This window comes from Urocitellus parryii, chromosome 12 (genome assembly GCF_045843805.1).
Source record: "Urocitellus parryii isolate mUroPar1 chromosome 12, mUroPar1.hap1, whole genome shotgun sequence".
Taxonomy (NCBI): Eukaryota; Metazoa; Chordata; class Mammalia; order Rodentia; family Sciuridae; genus Urocitellus; species Urocitellus parryii.
This window is the reverse complement of record NC_135542.1, coordinates 33,058,640-33,083,420: the sequence shown is the minus strand read 5'-3', so window position 1 is coordinate 33,083,420 and position 24,781 is coordinate 33,058,640. Positions and strand designations below refer to the sequence as shown.

Genomic DNA, 24,781 nt, shown 5'->3' with positions numbered 1-24,781 from the left:
TTTTTGAGCAGAAAGAAACTGCTGAAACTGAGCCAGGTTGCCAAATCTATATGTTTTAAGGGAGATTTTGTGAACTGGGAAGTAATTTTTTAAATCCTTTTCTTAAAGGGGTTTTCAACATTTGGTGTCTAACCAATGACTTAATCACTATCGCTTAGACGAATATTTTAAGATCTTCCTTTTGTCAGAGTAATGGTGAACTCAGACTGTAGGGTGCACATGGAGCAGGTCCTGGCAGCACGTGACCTCTGCCCTATGTGGCAGAGCGGTGACTCCACCATCTGACAGTGGTAGCTCCCTCTTTTGTAGGCCTTGGCACCCCCACTTCCGTCCTGAGTGCCGTGGCTTCTGTGAGAGCTTCTCCGTGTCTCTGGAACTGCCTCACCAGGTGCTGGAGCCCAGGGCAGCGCACGTCCAGCACATCCATCCAGGAGCCTCTTGCTTGAGGAAAGGGTGTGCTTCCTCTGAGGGGCATGAACGCTGCAGAGGTGCCACCTGCCTGCTGTGGCCCTGCTGGCTGCCTCCCAGGGGCCCCGTGTTTTATTTGCTTATTTGGGCAAATGGGGCGTTCACGGGAGCAGCCCTCCTGTGCTTGCTTTTCTCTCCAGGATGGGGAAGGGTGTAGCATGCTTACATGAGACCAAGCTTCTCTTTCCCCATTTGTTAATACTGTCATGAGTCCTCTCAGTCACTGGTAGAGTGTGATAAAGTAGAAAAGTGGATGATTTTTATGAACAAAGAAATACACTTCTTGGTTTGGAGTAGCAAGAATGGCAGACATCCTAGGTTATTTCCCCATGTTTATAGCTCTGGTTTCATGGTGATGATCCATGATAAAATAGTTTCTCTTTTTGTTGCACTTTGCATATCCCAGCTATTGCAAGGTGTGCTGCAAACAGGAATGATTATTGGATTGTTACCTACAAAATAAAGCAGCTATTTTCCAACATATCAGCCGTGGATGAATAATGGGGTGTGTAGTAAAAGCAGGTTTCCCACGTTGATTCCCTCAGCCATCAGCCCCCTGGAATAGCTGGTGTTTCTTCGCGGCGCAGCTCTGTGGAAGTACCTTAAAGATGCTCTTCCGAAGTGCATATCTGATAGCTCTGGTTGGGGTTGCAGTCTTCCGTTGCCTGCAGAAGAGCAAACAGCCCTTGTCTAGTCACTTACTGCCTGTCTTACGTGCACAGGAATTGTAGGATGGAACAGAGCCCTGAAGGCGGGAAGTGGGAGGAGCCCAGAGTTGGGCCATCAAACTGGAGGCTTGGCCTGAGGCTCTCACTTGGGGAATTGTGGCCACAGGGCAGAGCTGGAGCACCACCAGGTGAGGCAGGAAGCATGGTCATCCCCACCAGTGGCCCATCAGGCCCATGCAGGCGTAGCATGCTGTCCACCCTGTATCTGACTCTCTCACACCAGCTGTAGGAATGGTGGATTTCTAAAGAGAATGAACTTGGGTTTTCTGTTTGCTTAATGGTAGTTCTTATTTACTCTGCCGTGTGTGTGTGAGGTTATTTGCTTTCCTTATTGACCTTGAGCTGTAAACTCCTCGTGCTCACCTGTAATACTGAGGTCTGCAGTCAGTCTATGGAAACCGTCACCAGAGGAGGCCTTGGGACCCTTGGCCTGTGATGTCTTGCCTTTCAGGTTGCCTTGCCTGCCCTTCCCAGGGCTGCAGGAGGCTGGGTATGTCTCTTCCTATATTTTGGTGTTGCCTCTTGGTTTTTAGGTCTTTTCCTTGTAGGATACCCACACTCTCTCTCCTACCAGAATCTTTAAGGAACCCACACTAAGCCAGTCCAGCAGGAAGAATCCATGAGCTTTCTTATCTGCCCCAGTTTGGTTGGTTGACTTCTCTGTCTAGTCCTTTCAAAGACAAATTAGCAAACCATGGGTGACATAATCGATAAAAGTTACCTGGAGTCCTTAGTTTTCCTTTCCTTCCCCCTGTGGGTTCTGGTTATTGAACCCAGGGTCCCTCACACATAGGCAAGTGCTCCACCACTGAACCACAACCCTGTCTCTTATTATTATTTTTTTTTTTTTTTTGCTTTTGGAATCTCTGGATCATCCATATCAATGTGCCAAGATTGACTCCTGACACCTATAAAAGGCAGGTTAGTTTTTCATTTTAAATTTATGGACTGCAGAGTTTCAGCCTTGAATAGTCTCAGAAACAAATGGTGACCACCCCTTGGTTCATGGCCTGCAGTTGCTCAGCCTTGGCTTCTGTCCATGCTAGAAGTCTGCCAGTGCGGGGCACCTTCTTCAGGACATGCGTGATGGGCCTGTGTGGCGTAGAGAGTCCAGGCCTTAGCACGAGGGCCTGACACTGTCAGTCTCTGGTAAGGTGGTCAGGGGACAAGGACTAGGAAGTGGTCCTGACTCACCAGCAGTGCCACCTTGCCAGGTCCCTTACAACACCTCCCAGCCCAGGGTCCTGGCATAAGTCGCCCTTTCCCTGCCTTGCTCGGGGCTGGTCCTGCATTGTCTTGTGCATGACAGCACTTGCATCTTGGCACTTCAAGGCGTGTTGTGTGCAGAGGGCTTCCTTTAGCCTCTCCACAGCACGGGTCACTTCACACTGCGCTGCTTGTCCCAGTGTCAGGCCCCTGCTGTCTCACTGCTGCCTCTTTGGTTCAGCATCTGAGCAGCAGGTTTTCTCTGTTCCAGAAGTGACATGGTGGAGATTCCCTCAGGTGGGCACACACCACATGTGTCCGGTGTACTCCAGGAAGGCTCGCTGTGGTCCAGGGACACACACCAAGGGCCACTTTTAGGAAAGTGTCTCTTTTGTCCCTCTGAGGATCAAGGACAGTCGCAGACATGTCCTGTATTGTAGAACAGGTGCAGGAGGAACTGAGAATGGAAGGAATGAGGTGCTCTCAGGCTGAGTGGCCTGGGTTCAGTCGTTCTGGTCAGGGGAGGGTGGCTCAATGTCTGGGTGCTGTGTGGAAGCACTTGCAGACCATGAAGGCATGCCGGACACCCGAGCTGCTCCAACCCCAGTCGAGAGCACGCTGTCTTCCCCTGACCTGAGGATCTCACCAGAAGGAAGTCATGTTGACAGCCCAGCTCTGCTGTGCAGCCCAGGCCGCAGTGGCCAGATGACAGGGGTGTAAAGCCACTGCCTTTCCTTTGTGGGCCACCTTTACAGCAAGCCCAAATCCCAATGGGTCATTGTCTGTTAGGAGCTCTGATGAATGACCAGAGTTTCTGTCCAATGGAAAAGACTTCCATTCATTTTCTGGTCATTTTGCTCATTAGAAACATGCTATAACCCTTTTAAAATATTGTATTTTGTGGTAAATCCACTAGATCTTTACTTAAAACAAGTTCTGCCATAACTTGGATTTGAAGGTAAGACCCCAGAGGCTTCTGCTGCTGGGCACTGCGGCCAGGGAAGGCCGTCCGGGAGGTGTAAGCCTGGATACCTGGCCACTGGCTGCCTGCTGGTCACCTGGAGAAGCCACACTGTGCTTTTGTGGCTGTGCCCATGTGCCTTTGCAAAGTACACCTTAGTGACTTGGAGCAGCTGCTGCTGTGCACCCAGGAGCAGCTCCCAATCTCCAGGCCCAGGCTGCCCCTGGTGGCTCAGAGCAAAAGCTGAAGCAAAGCCCTTGACTGCACAGCAAGCCATCTTCTAACTAGTTGGAATGCTCAGTGACTTTTACGTCTTTGAAGAGGAGTGAAAGACCAACGGTCATTAGAAATCCCGTCTTCCTCTCCTTCAGTGCCTGGCTTTCCCAGGGTTTGATGTGTGAGCCGTGTGTCCAGCTTTAGGAAGTCCTAATCTGCCACTGGAGAACATGCACCTGCTCAACCTGCTGAAGCCTTATTGCTGACATTCTTCACTTGTGTTTTTTGGAAGAGAAAGCTGTTTCCATGAGGATTCAAGTTCCTACCCCAGAAAGAAAAAATCCTGATGAGAGGATTGAGGACTTGGCTACAGGCTCAGCTCCACAGTCAGCTAACCCTGCCGTCTGCATTGTCTTCTGGAGAGGATGTCTCTCTCCCCTGGAAGCACAAGGTCCCACACCCCAGAAAGCCAGGCTCTTAGATGACGGGAATAGTCTTCCAACTAGGGCAGAGTGGGGAAGAGGCCACCGAGGCGCAGGAGCAGCCATGGCCTGGTAACCAGCTGCCCAGCAGGCTGGGACGAGGCCAGGTCGGAGGCTCGAGGATGAGCAGGCTGCTGACGCTGTTTTGCCTTCTGCTGGAGCCCTGGCTGTCCAGCCCTGGCCTGCATGAGCCTGGACCCCTGATTCCTGTGAACTCCCAACCCTGGCTGCCGGTACCTTGACACTCTGCCCCCTTCCACGTCATGGAGTCTTCCTGCCTGCCTAGGGGCTCCATGCTGGTGCTTCCAGCTGCTGAAGAGGGTGTCTGAGGCTTCCACATACGTCAGGCAGATGGAGTGGACCAAGTGGCTTTTGTTTCAGAATTTAGATTATGAAGTACTGGACGTTTTCTTGTGAAAGACTCAGCACAGTATGAGTCACTCTAGACAATTGAAGCACTCCGCATTCCTGCCTTATCTATTTTAAACACTGTAGTAAAAATACAGGCAGCTACCCTCCCTCCCTCACCGGCAGCCTCTGGCCTAACCCAGCCCTCTGCTGCTTTTTAAGTGAAGTTTTACTGGCTCTGCTGCCTCTGTCTGGCCATGTGTTCCTGTGGTTGCTTTTGTGCTGCAGCCACAGAGCCCTGCAGGTCCAGAAGCCTCAGCTGGCCCTTCAAGCCTAAAGTCCTTTTCCTTTAGTCCTTTATAAAAAGCTTTCCGACACTGTTCAGGGTGCTTGAAATTTTGACTCCCAACTTTAAGGTTTTTAACTTTCCCTGGACATACGATGTATTTCACTTAATACTATTGTAATTTTAGGATTCTCATTTTCCAGTAGAGCAGATCGGATTAAGCTCTAAATGAAAAGCTGGTGATTTCTCTAGCATTGTGATACTTCACCCATCCAGTCCTCTGCTCGCTGGGTTTTACCTGAAGGGGACGTAGAGGAAGAGGAGGCCATCACACATTGTAAATGTCCTTTGAAGGCCATAGCTTCCCTTCCAAACTAGATATTGAAAGTGAACAGGTGCTTGCAGAAGAATTAAAAGCAGCTGGTACATGTTGGACAGGATGTGTACACTCTGTAGCTGTCAAGGAATTGCAGATTAAAGCAGCAGAGGTGTACATTTTGAGGTGCAGGTCAGTGAGGCTGTGGGGTGTGCTTTTTTAGAAGACTAACAGGAAATGCATCTGTCTTCTGATTGTAAGTTCTAAGAACTGACCCTAAAGTGTGCCAAGAAGTTCACCTCTAGGATGCTTATTGCTTTACCCTGTGAAAATTGGAGGCAACTGCAATATCATGAATTAGGGAACTGGGTTTAAAAATTCTGGAAGTCCACATGGTGGAGCTTGGTGTGGTTTTGGAAAGGATTGTATCTATTTGACAGGGAATGTTGTGCAGGATGCATTTTAAGTAAAAGCAAGTTGCAGGACAGTTCTGTAGGTCGTAACTGCAGCGATGTTCTACACATCAGCACCCATTGGGAAGCTGTGGAAAGACACATCACAACTTGTACATCGTTGCAAGTGGGTGGGAATGCAAGGGACATTGTGGCTCCAAAACCTGAATATTTTGATGGGCAACTGCAACTTCACATTTGCAGTGTGTGAAACAACTCTGAGCTTGAAATGAGGTTTTGCAGAGTCAGGCAACTTCTCATCCTTCACTGGAGAGGAGAGCTCCTTCAGTGCCCATGAGGGCTGTTTGTTGTTTTGTTAGCAGGACTTGCTAGATATAAGAAATGTGCTTTCAAGCTCACTGCAGGGGGAGAATGGCAACTGCCAGCAGGAGGACCTGCAGGAATAGAAAGGGTGATGGACACGGTCACCAGGGTTACAGACCAAGCTTTTCTATATGCAGACTCCATAAAGAAAGAGCAGGCACATCAGGGCTGCCGGCCTGGGGACAAGGCTACGTGGCTATCCAGGAGTGGAGTGCAGAATGGGCTGTCGAGCCCATCTGTGTGACCTGAGCCCCTTTAAGAGCAACACGCTGTGAAACACTCCAAGGTTAATTCCAGCAGCGTGCCTAAAATAACTGAAAAGGACCAATGTTGATGAGGGAAATAAGTACCTTGAGACCTGTGATGATGGAACCCACTGTATGGAGCGCAGCACTGTGATTTTGAGAAGGAAGTTCACAGGAACGAATGCCTGCATTAAGAAAGGGAAGACTCAAATAACTGCCCGGCTTTATGCATCAAAATAGGAGAACAAAGTAAGCCCAAAGTTAACAGAGGGAAGGAAATAAATGAAATAGAGCTGAGAAAAACAAATGAAACAAAGTTGGAAAGCTTTTATCCAGGTTAAGAAGAGGGGCATTCAAATAAATAAAATCAGATACAAAAGAGCAGACATTACAACTGATACTACAGATCATCATAGGATCACCAGAGGGTAAGAGACCACCATGAACAATTGCACGCAAGCAAATCATTGGCTACCTAGAAGATGCGGATTGATTCCTGAAGACATACAGCCTCCCCAGTCGGAATCATGGAGCAATATGAAAACTGAACAAATCAACAATAAGGAGACTAAGTCATCATCAAAAACCTTCTGACAGAAAGAAGCTCAGGACCGGAAGAGACTATCGGTTACCTCCCAAACAGTTAAAGGAGAGTTCATGAGGCCAAGCCTATGATGATACCAGAATCGGAGAAAGAAACTACAGGTCATTATCCCTGATGAGCTTCCATGCAAATCTTGATGCAAACCAAATTTAACAACACATACTAAGGATTATGCACCATAATTAGGGAGTTTTATGCCTGGGATGCAAGAATGGTCCAAACATGTAAATCAACAAATGCGATATGATCCTCTCAATAGATGCAGAAGATGCCTTCAGCCAGGTTCATAATAAATACTCTCCTCAAAAGAGGTAGAGAATAATGTACTTCAGCACAGTCAGGCCACAGATGTCAGGCCACAGTTAACACTGTCTGGTGAAAAGCGTAAAGGTCCTCTAGGATCGGGACCAAGACAAGATGGTCACTTCAGCCACTGCCATTCAGCGCGTAGTGACGCCTTGGCCAGAGCAGGCAGGCAAGAGAGGGAGGCTGAAGGCATCCATGTTGGGAAGGAAGACGTGACATTCCTGCTTGTAGATGACATGATGTCATATGGAGAAGACCCTGGAAACTCCTCTTAAAAAAGTCAGAACTAATAAACAATTCATGATTCTGTCTTGGTGAACTGTGTGTTTCTAGGAATTGATCCATTTCTTCTAGTTTGTTTGTTCAGTTTGTTTGCATACCTTGTCCATGTGGCCTCTTGCATCCTTTGTACCTCTGTGATATCAGTTGTAGGATGCAAAACCAATATATAAAAATTAGTTGCACACAATACAGTGGCACCAAAAGAAATTTAAAAGGCTGTCCCATTTATAACAACATCAAAAAGAATAAAATTTTTAGGAATTGAATTTTACCAAGGATGTGAAAGGTCTGTGCCCTGAAAAATATAGAACCCTGATGAAAGACACTGGAGAAAGCACACAAAGGAGGGATGACCAGTGTTTATGAACTGGAGAATTAACACCATTAAAATGTCCGTGCTGCCTAGAATGCTCTACAGATTCAGTATAATTTGTATCAAAATCCCAAAGACATTTTTCAAAGAAAGAGAAAGTCGTCTTAAAATTCATGTGAGCTTCCAACGGAGCTGAAGGAACTGAGGCCGTCTTGAGAGCGGAGGGCAGAGCTGGAGGCACCCTGTTTCCTGGCTTCCACTGGCACTGGAAAGCTGCGGCAGGCAGAGCAGGGTGGCTGGTGTCAAAGACAGACACACAGATCAAGGAGACACGGCAGGAAGCCTGGCACGTAGACCCCACGTGGTGAAACGCCCTTTGTGCAAGGTGCCAGCAACGTACAAGGAGGGAAGGGTGATCTCTGCACCACAGCACGGGGGATACTGGGTGTCCACTTGAGAAAGGGCATCTTGGACAACTATGCACAGAAACGAACTCAAAATGGATCTCCAAGTTAGGTGTCACGCCCCAGAGCCTCTCAGTTGGTCCAGGTGATCATGTCTCGGTTGAGACACAGAAGCATAGGCAACACGAGCAAGAGCAAGCAAGGGGGGTCGCGTGCAGTCAGAAAGTTCCTGCTTAGCACAGGAAGCAGCCAACGAAACGCAGAGGCCCCCTGAGCATGGAGAGCACGGCTCGCTGTCTGCATTGACCTGGTCAGTGGCCCACAGTCCAGCAGTAGGAGGAGCTTGCAGGACTCCAGAGCAAACGAGACAGCTGGGTTAAAATATTTTAGAACCAACAGAAATATTTTGAAATAAAAAGTGGGTAAAGGACCTGAAAAAGATATTTTTTTTTCAAAGTAGATACGCAAATGAGCAACAGATACATGAAATCTGCTGGCTAGTTGTGAGGAACTGCAGAGCCCGCCACATGAGCACCTCCTCACACTGCTGGGATGGCCATATCAAGAAGAGCTGGCAAGAGGTGAAGGAGCAGGCCTTGCACAGTGCAGTTTGAAGCTTCCTCAAAAAGTTACAAGTACATCTGTGCTCACCAGCAGTTGCACTCTGAATGTGCGAACTTAGGAAACAGAGATAACTGCAGCACCACATCCGCTGCACAACTCTTCACAGCAGCCAAGGTATGGAACAAAGTGACAGTGTCATGGCCAATTTGTCAGGTTAGATTGGAGCAAAGGTGACAAATCAGCCATGAAAAAATAGAATTCAACCAGCGTTCTTTGTTTTGCCTGTTGTGTTTAAGGATGAGAGACACGTACTAAGCCACCCAGAGCCTTGGTCTAAGACAGTATCACCGCAGTCAGGGTGGGAGGCCGCCAGGCCCTCTGTGTGGACGTTTGGAGTTCATGGTGAAAACTGGACATCTAGTCAAAGATGCAAGTGGGCAAACATGAAGGCAGTGTCCAGGCTGGACTTCACTATCGGAAAGCTGTCATGCAGGTCACAGGAGTGGGTGATATGGAGGAGGGGAGCAGAGTCAACAGAGGCCCAGGTCCTGGGGCCTCCCATGTGCTCCACGTGTCTGACTAAATCCTTCCCTGGGAGTCGCCACCTCAGCACACCTCTTTGTACAAGCCACTTGGTCCTAAGCAGCAAACCCTCTGGAATGCACTGATTTTTTTTTTTTTTTTTATGCTGGGTATTGAACCCAGGGTGCTTTACTACTGTATATCTGCAGTTCTTTTATTTTTGAGACTGGGTCTCACTGATTTGCTTAGGGTCTTGCTAAGTTGCTGAGTCTGGCCTTGAACTTGCAGTCTTCCTGCCTCAGCCTCCTGAACAAAGTCCCTTAGATCTTGACTGAGTTGTGCTGATGAATAGATTCTCTTTCAGTTTTATTCTTTGAGCATTTACAGTGTGCTGGACACGCTCTAGAGGAGAATAACGAAGTCTCCCCAGTCCTCCTCAGCACCTATTTGTAAGGTACTTTCTGCCCCAGAGACTGCTGGGTGCTTGCGTGGTCAGTGCTTGTAGAGAACTGAGAGGTGACCAGCACGAAGGGCAGTGCAGCTACCACTGAGGACATGGGACAGTCTTGCGTTGGCTGTGAAGCAGGACAGCCCCATCAAGGAAGTGGGGTGGCAGCCCAGCCCTGTGTCTGGGGAAGGTGAAGAGTGGGAAGCTGCTGCCTCCTGGAGCTGTTTCCCTCATGTGCACGCTCCCTCTTCTCCTGTAGGTGACCTGCTTGTCCCAGCCTGGGTCCTGGCCTGCAGGAGTGCTGGCCTTGCCGTCCGGTCATGAAGTCTGTAGGAGACTCCTGTACTGGGTGCATGTTCTTGGGAGCTTTCTCTCCCGACCCTTCCTTGTTTGCCTTGAGGTTTCTCCACGAGGGCTCTGTGGTGGACCTGCAGAACCGTAGCTGCGAGGGTTTCTTGTGACCACTCTGTGAATGTACAGGCCTCGTGACTATTTTTTGGAAACCAGCACCCTCCCCCGTGTTGCTGGTTGTGTGAACCTTTAACAGGAATAGATCTTACTGGTCTCTTCCAGGCCACCCGTGATGCCACATGCACCTGTGCAGCAGCCCTGGGCTGCAGTCTGTCTGGCGTGTGAGTCTTCAGGACCAGACTTGGGGTTCACATGACTCCTAGTAAGCGCATCCTCCCTTTTCCTGGTTCGTAGCAGCCATCCTTAGAGCCTTCTGTATTCAGCGTGACCTTCTGCACATAAGTGGCAGTAGACTTTGTCCACTAGACGAAGCATGTCTTCAAGCTTTCACGGCCAGAACAGGAAACCAGTCTGTTTTCTAAAGCAAGTGGACTCTACCTGTGCTCTATAAGTTTGTTTTGCTTCTTTTCAAATTAAGCCATATCTTTCCTTTTTAGATATAAAAAGTTACTTCTACAGCCACTTGAAATTCACTGAATATTTTCTTATGATAAAACTACTGAAAGTGTGAGCTGCTTCTCAGAGAAGTCTCTGCCTTGGCCACACACCGGCGGACCCAGACCTGTGGGTGAGACGGGAGTAGGTCAGTGCACAGTGCCGTTCCTGGAACCTCCTAGACCAGGTCCCCATTGTCTCTTGGGAAGAGGTGCTGTTGCCACAGCTGTTTGCAGGAGGAGGGATGTCCCTGAAGGCACGTCGCTCTTCACGGCGCCCCGCACTGTGGGTCAGGTGGAGTACGAGTGCGTGCCCTGGTTTTGACTGTGGCTTTGGAGTTGGTGTTCGTGGGGTGCACGTCTTGCTCAGCAGAACTGGGGGATTTGGCAGACAAGTGTTCAGGGCACTTGGCACTGACCATCAACTCCCTAGGACAGGAAATAGATGCCTCAGCATGTCCCTGAGCAGTCTGGGGCTCGACTAAAGATGCTCAGGGATGCACCAGGCCATGCCTTGGTGTACAGCTGACTCACCACAAGTGCTCCAGACCATGCTGGGTCCACCCTGTGTGCATGTGTGCCCGGCTGACACACTGTGAGTGCTCTGTGGCCCACAGGGCCAGCACGTGCCCACGCTGCACTCCCTGGAGACGCTCCTATGCAACGTGCCTTCAGGGACATCCCTCCTCCTTGTGCTGCCATGTTGCCCCCACACCTGACTCGCTGGTCCAGGGGTGCTCAGAGGAGCCCTGGAGTGGGAGGACCTCCCGCTGCCTGGAACACCAGTTGGAGTTCTTGGCAGACAAACTGCACTTCCTGGGTGCACAGTGGGCCTGGGAGCCTGTGCTCCAGCTGGAGCTCTGGGACGTGCTGAGGGGAGCCTGTTCCTGGTGCTCAGTGCCTGAATATCTGCCATGAGATTCTGTTAACTTGTGGCCCTGTCTCCTTCCCAGAGTCCCTTGGAGAACCCGTGATCTGAAGAAAGACGTAGCATCGACCTATTTGTAGTGCTTCACATGAGGCTAACTCAAGTTTTTGGAAAGTGACTATATTTAAAACTCAGCTATCTGAAATCTGAAAGGTTAACTTTTTTAATTTTTAATTTTTTAAAAATTCTCACGAGCTGTACACGACAGTAGGATGCATTTTAACATACACAAATGCAACACAACTTCTCATTCCTCTGGCTGTGCATGGTGCAGAGTCACTCCAGTAGTGCAATCATACATGCATGTAGGGTGATGATGTCTGTCTCATTCTACTGTCCTTCCCATCCCCACAGCCCCACCCCTCCCCTCCCTCCCCTTTACATAAACCAAACTTCTTTCATACTTCCCTATTTCCCACCCTACTATGGATCAGCATCCACTTATCAGAGAAAACATCAGCTTTTGCTTTTTGGGATTGGCTTACTTCACTTAGGGCATGGTAGTCTCCAACTCCATCCATTTACCTGCAAATGCCATAATTTCATTCTTTTTTTAAGGCTGAGTAACATTCCACTGTGTATATGTACCACATTTTCTTTATCCACTCATCTGTTGCTTCCACAGTTTAGCAATTGTGAATTGCTATGAATATTGTGAGTTTCTATGAACAACGATGTGGCTGCATCACTGCAGGATGCTGATTTTTCAGTCCTTTGGTTATTAACTGAGGAGTGGTTCCATTCCAAGTTTTCTGAGGTATTTCCATACTGCTTTCCAGATTAGATGCATTTTGCAGTCCCACCATCAACGGATGAGTGTGCCTTTTCCCCACATCCTTGCCAATATTCATTATTGCTTGTTCTTGATAATTGCCATTCTGACTGGAGTGAGATGAAATCTTAACATAGTTTCAATTTGCATTTCTTTAATTGCTAGAAATAACATTTTTTTTTGTTTGTTGATCAATTGTTTTTCTTCTGAGAAGTGTCTATTCAGTTCCTTATTAGCCCATTTATTGATTGGATTAATGGGTTTTTTTGTAATATTGAGTTTTTTTGGGGGGGAGGGTACTGGGGATTGAACTTGGGGGTACTCAACCACTGAGCCACATCCCCAGCCATATTTTGTATTTTATTTAGAGACAGGGTGTCATTGTGTTGCTTAGCGCCTCGCAGTTGCTGAGGCTGGCTTTGATTTCACAATTCTCCTGTCTTAGACTCCCAAGCCGATGGGATTACAGGCTTGCAGTACCGCGCCTGGCATTTTTTGAGTTTTTTATATGTCCTGGAGATTAGTGCTCTATCTGAGGGGCATGTGGTAAAGATTTTTCTCTCACTCTGTAGGGCTCTCATCACATTATTGATTGTTTGCTGAGAAGAAGCTTTTTAGTTTGATGCTATCCCATTTATTGATTCTTGATTTTACTTCTTGTGCTTCAAGTCTTGTTCAGGAAGTCGGGTCCTAAGCCATCATGTCATGATAAAGATTTGGGTCTACTTTTTCTTCTATTAGGCGCAGGGTCTCTGTTCCAGTGTCTGAATCTTTGATCCACTTGGAGTTGGTTTTTGTGAAGATAAGTGGCAGAGATTTAATTTTGTTTTGCTACACATGGATTTACAGTTTCCCCAGCACCATTTGTTGAATAGGTATCTTTTCTTCCATGTATGTTTTTGGCGCCTTTGTCTAGAATGAGCTAACTACATACATGTGGGTTTGTCTCTGTGTCTTCTATCCTGTACCACTGCTCTACATGTCTGTTTTTGGTGCCAATACCATGCTGTTTTTGTTACTATAGCTCTGTAGTATAGTTTGAGGTCTGGTATTGTGATGCCTCCTGCTTCGGTCTTCTTGCTGAGGATTTCTTTGGTTAGTCTGAGTCTCTTATTTTTCCAAATGAACTTCATAATTGATTATTCTATTTCTATGAAGAATGTCATTGGGATTTTAATAGGAATTGCATTAAATCTGTATAATGTTTTTGTTAGTATGGCCATTTTGACATAATTCTGCATATCCAAGAGCATGGTCTTGCATTTCCAAGACCATCTTCTAAGGTCTTCTTCAATTTCTTTCTTTAGTGTTCTGTAGTTTTCATTGCAGAGGTCTTTCACCTCTTTTGTTAGATTGATTCACAGGTATTTTATTTATTTTTTAGGCTATTGTGAATGGGGTATTTTTCCTAATTTCTCTTCAGTGGATTCATCGCTGGTGTGTAGGAATGCATTGGATTTATGGCTGTGGATTTTATATCCTGCTACTTTGCTGAATTCATTCATTAGTTGTAGAAGTTTTCTGGTTGAATTTTTTGGATCTTCTAGATATAGAATCATGTCACCAGCAAATAGTGATAGTTTGAGTTCTTCTTTGCCTATTTGTATCCCTTTAATTTCTTTCTTCTAATTGCTCTGGCCAGAGTTTCAAGGACTGTGTTGAATAGAAGTGGTGAAAGAGGACATCCTTGTCTTGTTTCAGTTTTTAGAGGGAATGCTTTCAATTTTTCTCCATTTAGAATGATGCTGGCCTTGGGTTTAGCATATATAGCTTTTACAATGTTGAGGTATGTTCCTACTATCCCTAGTTTTTCTAGTATTTTGAACATGAAGTTGTGTTGTATTTTTTCAAATGCTTTTTCTGCATCTATTGAGGTGATCATACGATTCTTGTCTTTAAGTCTGTTGATGTGACATATTATGTTTATTGATTTCTGTTTGTTGAATCAACCTTGCATCCCTGGGATGAATCCCACTTGATCATAGTGCACTTTCTTTTTAATACGTTTTTGTGATTTGCCAGAATTTTATTGAGAATTTTTGCGTCTATATTCATCAGGGATATTGTTCCAATGTTTTCTTTCTTTGATGTATCTTTGTCAGGTTTTGGTATCAGGGTGTTACTAGCTTCATAGAATGAGTTTGGAAGGTTTCCCTCCTTTTCTATTTCATGGAACAATTTGAGGAGTATTAGTATTCATTCTTCTCCAAATGTCTTTGTAGAACTCGGCTGAGAATTTGTCTGGTCCCAGGCTTTTCTTGGTTGGTAGGCTTTTGGTGACGTCTTCTGTTTCCTTACTTGAAACTGATTTGTTTAAATTGTGTTTGTTCTCCTGATTCAGTTTGGGCAGACCATACACCTCGAGAAATTTGTCAGTATCTTCTGGATTCTCCATTTTACTAGAGTATAAATCTTCAAGAGTGTCTAATTATCTTCTGTATTTCAGTAGTGTCTGTCATGATATTTCCTTTTTTCATCACGAATTTTAGTCATTTGAGTTTTCTCTCTCCTTTTTGTTGGGGTGGCTAAGGGTTTATCAATTTTATTTATTTTTTGAAGAACCAGCTTTTAGTTTTGTCAGCAGTTTGTTTCAATTTTATTGATTTCAGCCCTGATTTTAATTATTTTCTGTCTTCTGCTGTGTTTGGTGTTCTTTCTGTAGGGCTTTGCTGTAATGTCAGGTCATTTATTTGTTGACCATTTATTCCTTTTATGAATGACCTCAATGCAATGAACTTTCCTCCTAGCACTGCCTTCAGAGGGTCCCAGACCCTCTGTATTGGAGTTCTGTTTACCTCTAAGAACTTCTTTCCTCCTCCTTGATGTCTTCTGTTATCCATGCGCCATTCAGTAGTATAGTGCTTAGTCTCCAGGGGTGGGAGTAGCTTCTGCTATTCATTTTGTCATTTATTTCTAATTTCATTCCATTATGGTCTTATAGAATGCAGGGCAGCATCTCTATTTTTTGTGTTTGCTAAGAATTGCTTTGTGAGTGACATAACATATGGTCTGTTTTAGAGAAGGATTCATGTGCTGCTGAGAAGAAAGTTATTTGCTTGTTGATGGATGGAGTGTTCTATATATGTCTGTTAAGTCTAAATTATTGATTGTATGATTGAGTTTTATAGTTTTTGTTTGGAAGATCTATCCAGTGGTGAGAGAGGTATGTTAAAGTCAACCAGTTATTATTGTGTTGTGGTCTATTTGATTCTTGAAATTGAGAAGACTAAGTTTGATGAACGTAGATGCTCCATTGTTTGGGGCATGAATATTCATGATTGCTATGTCTTGTTGATGTATGAGTCCCTTAAGGAAATGTCCTTCTTTATCCCCTCTGACTGGCTTTGGTGTGAAGTCCACTTTGCCTAACATGAGGATGGGAACCCCTCTTGTTTCCCTGGTCCATGTGAGTGATATTATGGTTTTCCATCCTTTCACCTTCAGTCTGTGGGTGTCTCTTTCTCTGAGATGAGTCTCTTTGAGGGTAGCATCTTGATGGATCTCTATTTTAATCCAATCTGTCAGTCTATGTCTTTTGATTGATGAATGTAGGCCATTAACTTTCAGGGTTATTATTGAAATATGGTTTATGTTCCCGGTCATTTTGATTTATTTTTGGTTTTTTAACTTGGTTTCTCCTTTGATTGTTTTTTCCTTTAGTGTAGGTCCTCCCTTTGCTGGTTTTTATTGTTGTTTTTTATTTCCTCCTCATGGAATATTTGCCAAGAATGTTCTGTAGTGCAGGTTTTCTCGTTATAAATTCTTTTAACTTTTATTTATCATGGAAGGTTTTTATTTTGTCATCAACTCTGAAGCTTAATTTTGCTGGGTATAAGAGTCTTGGTTGACCTCCATTTTCTTTCAGAGCTTGGTGTGTGTTGTTCCAGGATCTCCTGGCTTTGAGGGTCTGGGTTGAAAAATCTGCTGAGATCTGAATTGGTTTCCCCCTATATGTAATCTGAAACTTTCCTCTTGCAGATTTTAGTATTCTATGCTTTTTCTGTAGGCTGGGCCTTTTTATCATAATGTTCCTTGGTGTAGATCTGTTGTAATTTTGTATATTTGGTATCCTGTAAGCCTCTAGTATTTGATTTTCCAATTCATTCTTCACGTTTGAGAAATTTTCTGATATTATTTTATTGAAAAGATTGTATATTCCTTTGGTTTGAATTTCTGTGCCTTCCTCTATCCCGATAATTCTTAGATTTGTTCTTTTCACATTATCCAATAATTCTTGGAAATTCTGTTCATAGTTTCTTACCATCTTCATTGTATGGTCAACTTTATTTTCAAGATTATATATTTTGTTTTCATTGTCTGAGGTTCTGTCTTCCAAGTGATCTAGTCTGTTGGTGATGCTTTTTATTTATTGAATTTTAAATTTGGCTTATTGTTTTCTTCATTTCAAGGATTTCCGTTTGTTTTTTTTTTGTTGTTGTTGTTGTTTTGTTTTGTTTTTCAGAATCTATTACTTTTTTTCCTGAAGTAATCTTACTACCTGCATTTGCTCTCTTATCTCTTTGTCGGAATGATCAATTGTTGCCTGCATTTTCTCTCTCATATCGGTCTTTGCTTCACAGATCATTTGAATTATGTGTATTGTGAACTCTTCTCTGTCATTTCATATGCTGAGCTGTCGATGGATTCTATTACTGTAGCACCTTGGTTGGTTTGGGCACTTTCTTCCCTTGTGTCTTCATGTTGTCTATGAGTTATCCTCTCTAGCAGTGGGGATCCAAGGTATTTCAGTTTATACCCTGTAATCTTGTTCTGTCCTTGCAGGTTACTAATACCTCGACTTTAAGGAGGAGATCAATATTTACAGCACCCAATGCAAACAATATGCAGCCTTAAACCAAATAGCTCCTATTTAGACACAGTTTTGTCACAATAAACAGAAATGATGTGTTCAATTAATATCTACAATATAAATAGCAGGCTTGCATAAGGATCTCTAGTTTTTAATGGTGGACAAAGGCAGGGGGTGGGTGGTAGGATGTGGGGTTCATGCGGTAGGAGTGGGAATGTAGAGGTGTTAGATCACAGGAAGAGTGAGAGAGGAATCAGGCCTGCAGGGACTTGGTGATGGTTTCCTGGGTCTTGGCTGTTGTCTCTAGATGGAAGTAGCCAGGAGAGCCATGTGTTGGTAGATGGGGGGCAAAATATAGTTGTGTAGGGTTGCTCTGAGTTTTCTTAATCACTGAGGTTTGCTAAAATTAAATATCCAACTTTAAAAAGTAACCACTTAGTTGGAAACTTTTCTAAACTATATTTTGGCATTTAGTACTTTTCACCTGGAGCTTGCTGAGTGTCCATCAGGTCCCTGTCCTTGCCTGAGGGCCGTGGTCCAGGCTGGGGGCAGTGCCCGTGGCCCCAGGACGGTGCTTTCTCTTGCTCCCTTCACACCAGCCCCTCCTCCAGCGGGCAGCTGTGTAGCTTGCGTGTCCCCCGCCCGTGCTGGAACCCACCCTACTCCTCTTGCTCCCTTCATCTGTTTCCTCTGGACTTAGAAGCTGGGTCACTGTGGGTGCAACGGGGCCACAGGGACCTCTGGGCTGGGGCTGGGCACTGGTTGGCAGCAGTGCTGGAGGCCTGGGCTCCCATTTTGGAGGCTGATCCTAACCTAGTCCTCACCCAGCATTGCTGGCTCTTCCAGGTCTGCGCCAGCTCCCACAGCCCGCCCCACTCCCACCTGGCCCTCTGAGCTCTTGGTGAAGTGCCCCCCGCCCCACGGGTTACTGTCATGGCAGGAATGCAGATCAAGTGTCTGCTCCAGCAGCTGTAAGTGGGCGGGGAGCCTTGATCAACTGTGCACCAAAGCAGGCATCCAGGGTCGGGGTGTCCTGAAGCTAGCCGGTCTGTGGGAGGGTGGCGGGACTGAGCTTTAGCTGTCTCCCTGTTGGGCGCTGGGCGGCAGGTGGCTTGGCTCTTCCCTCTCGGCACCTCGGCCTGGCTGGGGCGCTCCAGCCCCCAGGCTCTGGTGACGAAGTCTAGGTTGTGGTCTTGCCTTTCTCGCCCCGGTCCATGTGGACAGGGGTATACCTGAGGTACAAGCTGTGGCAAGGGATGGTCAGTCAGGCCTGCTTCATCGCCCAGCTGCAAGGAAGGGGTCGAGGGGGCTGCGCATTACCGTGCCCAGGGCAGGGCTGTGCCCTCCATCCTCCTTCCCCAGGCGGCGTTGCCCTTGCTCTCTGCGTGGAGGAGCCCCTTCAGATCCAGCCCCCAGCACCTACCCGAGCAGGAACACGTTAGCAGCCAGGTCCTCCCGGTCCCTCCTGGGCGGTGCTTCAGCCCCCTCCACTGTGGGGCGTTCCCGTGGCTGGGAGAGCTGCGGGGCACTCTGCCTGCTGTGCCACAAGCACGGAGGTCCCCCCCCAGCCTGGGCCTGTGCTCCTCAGCTCTGGATGGTGTTGTGCTGAGGAGCAGGGAGCTCCACTGCATCCGCTGGCTCCGTGACCGCAGAAGGGTGCTCCTGGGGCGCCCCAGCCCATCGAGGCGTGTGCCTCAGCTCAGACAGCATGGAATGAAACGATTTTTCTTGTGAGCTCTTTAAGAATTTCTTCCAGGAAGACAGAAACCTATGTTTGTGACTGAATTGAGATTTTTTTCTATCTCTTTATGGCTTTGACCACAGAGATAGGATTTGGGGCCCCTTGGGAACTATTCAGATGTGCCTTGTGCTGGCTAGGGTGGGCGTGCGTGCTGTGCCTGGGAAACCAGCTCTGCCTGCTCAGACGTGGAGGAAGGACTCCGATCCCCAGGCAGCGCAGGCCTGGGCCTGGGCAGGCTGTGGTTCTCTGTCCACTCAGCGCTCAGCTCTGCCTCCTGTCCCCCGGGACATTGCCTCTGCCTACAAAATCGCAGGCACCCTGTCCATAACAGCTTCTCCTTGTGGCTCCTCAGTGCTGCCTACCAGCATGGTTGGACCTGACCCCGACTCCTTAGCCACTGGTGGGCTCGAGTTGGCTTAACTGCTATGGGCACCCAGATGGTTGCCTCTCCTGGTTCTAGATTCTGGAGGTCCAGCTCGGGCTGGCCAGTCAAGTTCTTGGCAGGACTGTCTTCTGTCTTGCTTTGTCCTCCATGGCAGGGAGAGAGGAGGTGAAATCTCTAGAGTCTATCCTTAAAAGGACTCTGATCTCCTCATGAGAGTCCAACCCTCATGGCCTCATCTCACCCGATTGCCTCCTAAGGGCCCCCTCTCCAAATACCGTCACACTCTGGGGGTCAGGGCTTCAGCATGAAGCACACGTTCAGTCCACTGAAGTGAGACCACAGGGCGCACCGGATGGTGACTTCCAGTGACTGGGCTGCGTGAGTTGCCAGAGTGTGAAGGATGTGAGTGGAGTCTCTGAGCCACAGGTCCCCACTAACATGGTTCCTCTCCTTCCAGCGTCACCTGGGAGCCGATGGGAGATGGGAAGAAGGTCATCTCCCTGGCCGACAACCACCTGCTGCTGTGGGACCTGCAGGAGAGCTCCAGCCAGGCTGTGGTAAGCCAGCGTGGGGGGCTTCCCTGGTCGGTGGGTCAAACTCAGAACAGACTTTTCAATTTACTTCTGTTTGCATTTTGACATTGATTATGAGGTAATTAATGAATGGACCAAGTCATCAATCAAAGAGCTAAGTGATGGGTCTTTTTCTTTTTAGGATACATGACTGTAGAGTGTTTTTAACATGTTGTACATACATGGAGCATGACTTGTCCTCATTAGGATCAGTTCTGTGGTTGCACGTGATGTGGAGTCACCCTGGTCATGTTTCCATTTATGAACCAGGAAATTGATGTCCGGTTCATTCCACTGTCTTTCCTGTTCCCACCCCACTCCCTGCCCTTCACAGGGTGAGAGCTGGAGCCATGGGAGACCTCACAGTTGATAGAGACCCTGTGCCCCTATGTGCCAGGGGCGTGGCACGTGCAGGGCTGCCCTGGGTGGGTTTAGGTGAAACTGAGTAGAACGCATTTTAACGTAGGAACAGTTGTGAAGCATCAGCTTGAAGGTGTCGCCCACCTTTTGATGTGTCGGTGTAAGTTAAGGAAATGGCTCGTGGCACTGTGGGAACCCGGTCTGCTTTCCTGGGTTCTCTTTGGATGTTTTGACTCCTAGAGTAAACCTATAGTTTTCCATATTTGGTTCCTGAAAACTTTCTCTTTTAAAATGCGTTTTTACATGCATTTATAATATCAGAGCATTTGCTGACGTCAAAATAATTACTTTAGGAAAAGAAAAGCCGAGAAACTTGAAGTGGCACCCTCATGGCATGGCGAGCACCCCTGGGCCGAGGTCAACACCCAGCCCAGGGAGTGGGGGTTCCTCAGTGAAGCCGTCTTGTATCTGTCTGTCCCCTGCAGCTTACGCAGCCCCTTTCCCTCGTGGTGCCTTCCTGCTGTCACAAGTCCCCTTCCACCCTCTGGGCACGAGCTGACCCTAGGAATGATTTCTCTCTCTTTGGCCTTGTCTTGGCTGCTGCAGACTTTCAGGGAGAGAATACCAGGCTTGCGGTGGGCTTTGGGGTAGCCAGGAGAGAGAGTGCGATTCCTGGTGATGAAGAGCCAGGAGGAGCTGGGTGAGGTCCCCAGCGCCTGAGCCTGTGCGTTGGGACTCTGCAGGGCCTTGCCCGCCCTCCTCGCTCCCTGGGCTGTAGGCACGCGGTGGCCCCGGCTTTACGCCCCAGCTGTCTCTACGGGATTTCAGGAGAGGGTGATTATTTTCTGCAGAGATCAATTTAGTTTTCTCTTCCCTTTTTTATCTGCTGTCAGCAGTTCTGTCAATATCCTTGGTGACCCTCCACTGTGGTGTGTAATACAGAAGCCTTCCATCGATCTCGGCCTCCTCACACCAGCTTCTCATTTTTTTTTTGTTTGAGGATATTGCCTTCTGTGGTAGAGCTAATCTTATGCTCACTGCATCATTACCTTTTGCAATTAAATTGGAGAGTCTTTGCCATTTATAATCATTAGCAGAACCCATGGGAGGCCCTGGAGTGGGAGGCCCTGGAGTGGGAGGGCCTGTGGGGTCTGTGGACCCCAACGAAGACAGAAGGACCCCCCCACCCCGTTCCATTTGTGCCATTTGTCTCCAGGGTCCTGCAGCTGTCAGCAGCTGTGCACGTAGAAGGCTTCTGTCCAGGTGGCGGAGCAAAGAGCAGAACTCCCTGCCTCTTCCTTTTCATTTAGAAGCATAGGAGCCCCTAAAGACAGCCTAGAGTGCCTTCTGTGGGTGCCACGCCTCTCCAGGGACACGTGCTGTAAGGGATGTTCTGACCCGAAGTCTAAATGTGAGAGACTGCCTTCGTTTTTAAGTCCCGTCTCCTGGAATAGGGGTGCAGACTGGAAATATTTCCTCCCATTTTGGCAGTGATCTTTCTGTTGTTCTAGTTGGTCATTTCACTGGGCAAGTTTCTCATTTCTTAAAAGCGGACTTTATTTTTTAGAAAGGTTCTAGGCTCACAGTGAAACTGAGTGGGTGAGAGGGATTTCCTGTGTCCGCCCACCCCACACGGAACGTCTCCCTGCCAGGAGCACCGCCACACCTGGTGCGTGGTCACGCTGGTGAGCCTCACAGACACAGACATGTCTTCTCCCCCAGAGTCACAGTTCCCTTGGGGTCCTCTCAAGTTTGGATAGACGCAGGGCCATGCGGATCCCCCCCGCTGTGGCACCATGCGGGTGGCCCGCTGCCCTGGGGATCCCAGGACCCCGTCCATCACTCTCCCTCCTCTCTCTTCCCAGGCCCTTTACACTGCCAGCAGGGCTCTGCCTTCCCAGGAGGTCACAGGTGAAGTCCTTCAGTCCTTCAGGTCCGCCCTCCACTCAGCAGCGCTGCTCTCGGGCTCCCGGGCTCTTCAGTGCCGGGCAGCCTCTGCGTCTCACCCTGGAACCTGCCCACTGCTGGGAGGCTTTCCACGTGGAAGGTGTTCCCCCCTCTTCACTGTCCCTTTGGCTTCGGGCTGAGAACTCTGTGAGGGGCTTTGGACCTGAAGCTTTGCTTCTCTGATTTTTCACAGGGGTTTTGTAGTTATGCGTCTTGCGATGTTGTGACCTGTTTTATGAAGGTGTGTATAGCAAGGTTCTGCACAGTGGTAGGAGTCACCTGGCAGGGTGTCGTGGCCTCCCCTGTCTGGGTGAAGGCAGAGGTCCAGGCTCCTGTGTGGCCTTCGCTCTCCCAGGTGGCATGAGGTGCATGCTTTCTGTTCCTACCTGGGTGTTTCTCTTACCTGGTGGCTCCTTTCAGAGGGAGCACCTTTCCTTGGGGCCCCTTGATGTTTCCTGATGGTGGCTTCTTCAGCTCCAGTTCTGGGGCTCCTCACGGCACCAGGCCCAGGCTGGCAGCCTCCACCTGGGAGTAATTTTGTGTGTTGCCGGGTGCCAGGGTTCTCTGTGCCCGGTGAGGAGGTGGAGAAGGTGCTGTCCTGCTCTTCAGCAGTCCACCTCCAGCCACCCTCCTTGCCGTCTGCCGAGGTCAGCGTTGATGGTGTGGAAGCTCTGTTGTCTCACCCTAACATCCCACGCTGGTGACTCCCTGCTGGGCGTGGGTGCCGTCCAGCCAGCCAGGGGCTGTCTGGTGGTGGAAGCGAGCAGTTGGGGACAGTCCTGGGGCTGAGCTACGGCTGTCAGACCCGTTGTGTCCCCGCGTGCCGGGATGCCTAGGCCAGACTGACTAGTTAGCGAGCTCACTTGGGAGAGATAATCGATCCTTTTTCAATTAACTGCCATTCTTGACACTGCTGGTGTCACCCACCTGGGCTGAGGAATAGGCCTGGTAGTTGTCACTCACCCTGTCAGTGCCATGCCCTCCTTCAGAATGGAGGCGTGTGCATATGACCTGCTCTTCAAAGGTCAGTAATTTTGTGTTCTGTGAAGGTGAGTTTGATTGTTGGAGTGGAATCTGATAACCAAGATGGTTAACCAGGTCAGTGACGCTGCTGGTAGGAATGTGAAAGCTGGTGTCCTGGTGAGACTCAGAAAGGTGTTCCAGAGTACTTGGAGCGGTGGCTGATGGTTGAGTAGATGTCGCCTCAGAGCTGCAAGTTTCAAGCAGCAGTCATTGAAATTTATGCTTTAGGATATCTGTCTTTAAAAACAATTATCTTTAAGAAGATGTGCTGTTCAGTAACATACTATATTGCATAGCTTAATGTTGTAGTATGAGAGATAACTGTGTCTTGATTTCATAAATATTATTGATAACTGGTATCTTTTATAATGTTTCAGTTAAATTTTGAAACAGTATCTTTCAATGGCATGGATCCCCAGCACCATATAAAACAAAACTAAGATCATTAAAACTTCCAAATGTTGGTGTCCAGCGAGAGAGTGCGGTGTTCCAGGCTCTCAAGAGGCTTCTTGCTGTGATCAGGAGTAATTTACAAGGCTTTGGGTCAGGGGCAGGTTACACGGCTTTGGGACCAAGTGTGTGGAAGGAGCGGGAACTGCCTGAGTCTGTGCCAGAGAGCACCCTGTGGGGCCAGCGACCCCTGCTGCTGGAGCCCTGGCCAAGGCGTGACTCCATCGTTCCCTCCTTGCCCTGCGGCCCTGGGCTGGAGAAAGTAGATGCTGCCCTTGATGTACAGTGTAGTTTTGCCAGAGCAGTCTGGGGCAGATATGGGCCAGAGGCCAAGGTGAAGGGCACAGAGGGCCTGGGACAGAAGGGTCGGAAGGCAGCAAGAGCTCCTGGGGCCAGCACTGCACTGAGGGCTTCACAGCACAAGACTGTTTCTGCCATCCCTCATCAGGAGGACCCTGGGAAGTTGCCTGGGGTGGGGGGTGGACAGACAGACGGGTGGATGGTGGGTGGGTGGGTGGGTGGATGGGTGATGGATTCCAGAGTATGGGGGTACGTGGACGGAGTGGCTGTAACACGACCTCCAAAGCTGGATTGCTGATGGTCACACAAAGGAAAGAAGGACAGAGCAAGAGATTGAGGTACCAAAAGCAGGCAGTGATACTTCATGACTAAATGGCTGTCCCCAAAGTCAGCAAGGGGTGATGATACTCAGAAATAAAGGGTACATCATACATGGCTATACTCCAAGTTTCTTAAATCTTCCTGTTCTTCATGAAAGATCTCTCTCTCCTTTCCAAAGGATTGACTATAATTAGGTCCATCTCTCCAATAGGTCACTTGTGCCTTTTTTATATTCCAGTCACCTTGGTAAAATGTATAAATCTCTGTGTTTTGAGAGTGTAGAATCAAGATCCTGCCACATTTCTGGGCCTGGGATAGAATTGTTTTCAGAAGCAGGTTGGATTTTGGTGTAGCAAAGGGAAGAACAAACAAAGCCCCCGTTATTTCTGATCCTCCTACAAGGAGACTCCTTTTAGAAATACATTGAAAGTGAATGGAAAGGACACCACGCCCTGCTGGCACAGAGCACCTGTGGGCCCCGGGGGCCTCTCCAGGCCCTCTGCCGGCTGGCTCTATAAGTGCCCTTGTTGTGTGGGCCACCCCAGCTCCCTGGGTTCTGTGTGTCCCGTGTTAGCCAGTGTGCAGTGCCGCACTTCAGTGACCTTGGGCCGCGTGATCCTGGCAGGGTACCACCTCTGTCCTTTCCCAGGTCCCAAGTGCTACTGGCTTTGAAGCAGGAGCCCTGGCAGCAGCACCCTGCTGTGTGATCCCAGCTCTTGCCAGATGCTCTGCCTCTTTTGCTTTCGTGTCCTGAAGGTGCAGCGTGCCTCAGGGACTCTCCAGTGAATTCTA

At 48.1% G+C, this 24,781-nt stretch overlaps 1 protein-coding gene across 7 annotated transcripts in view; it reads left to right on the top strand.

Moving 5' to 3' along the window:
- The window catches only part of Eipr1 (EARP complex and GARP complex interacting protein 1), a 137,714-nt gene that overhangs the window by 100,236 nt on the left and 12,697 nt on the right, over nucleotides 1-24,781 (top strand). For all 7 annotated transcript variants that reach the window (XM_077791861.1, XM_077791860.1, XM_077791865.1 and 4 more), the window contains one exon: nucleotides 19,474-19,573. In XM_077791861.1, coding sequence (XP_077647987.1) covers nucleotides 19,474-19,573 — 100 coding nt within the window. The remainder of the gene's footprint in view (nucleotides 1-19,473; nucleotides 19,574-24,781) is intronic.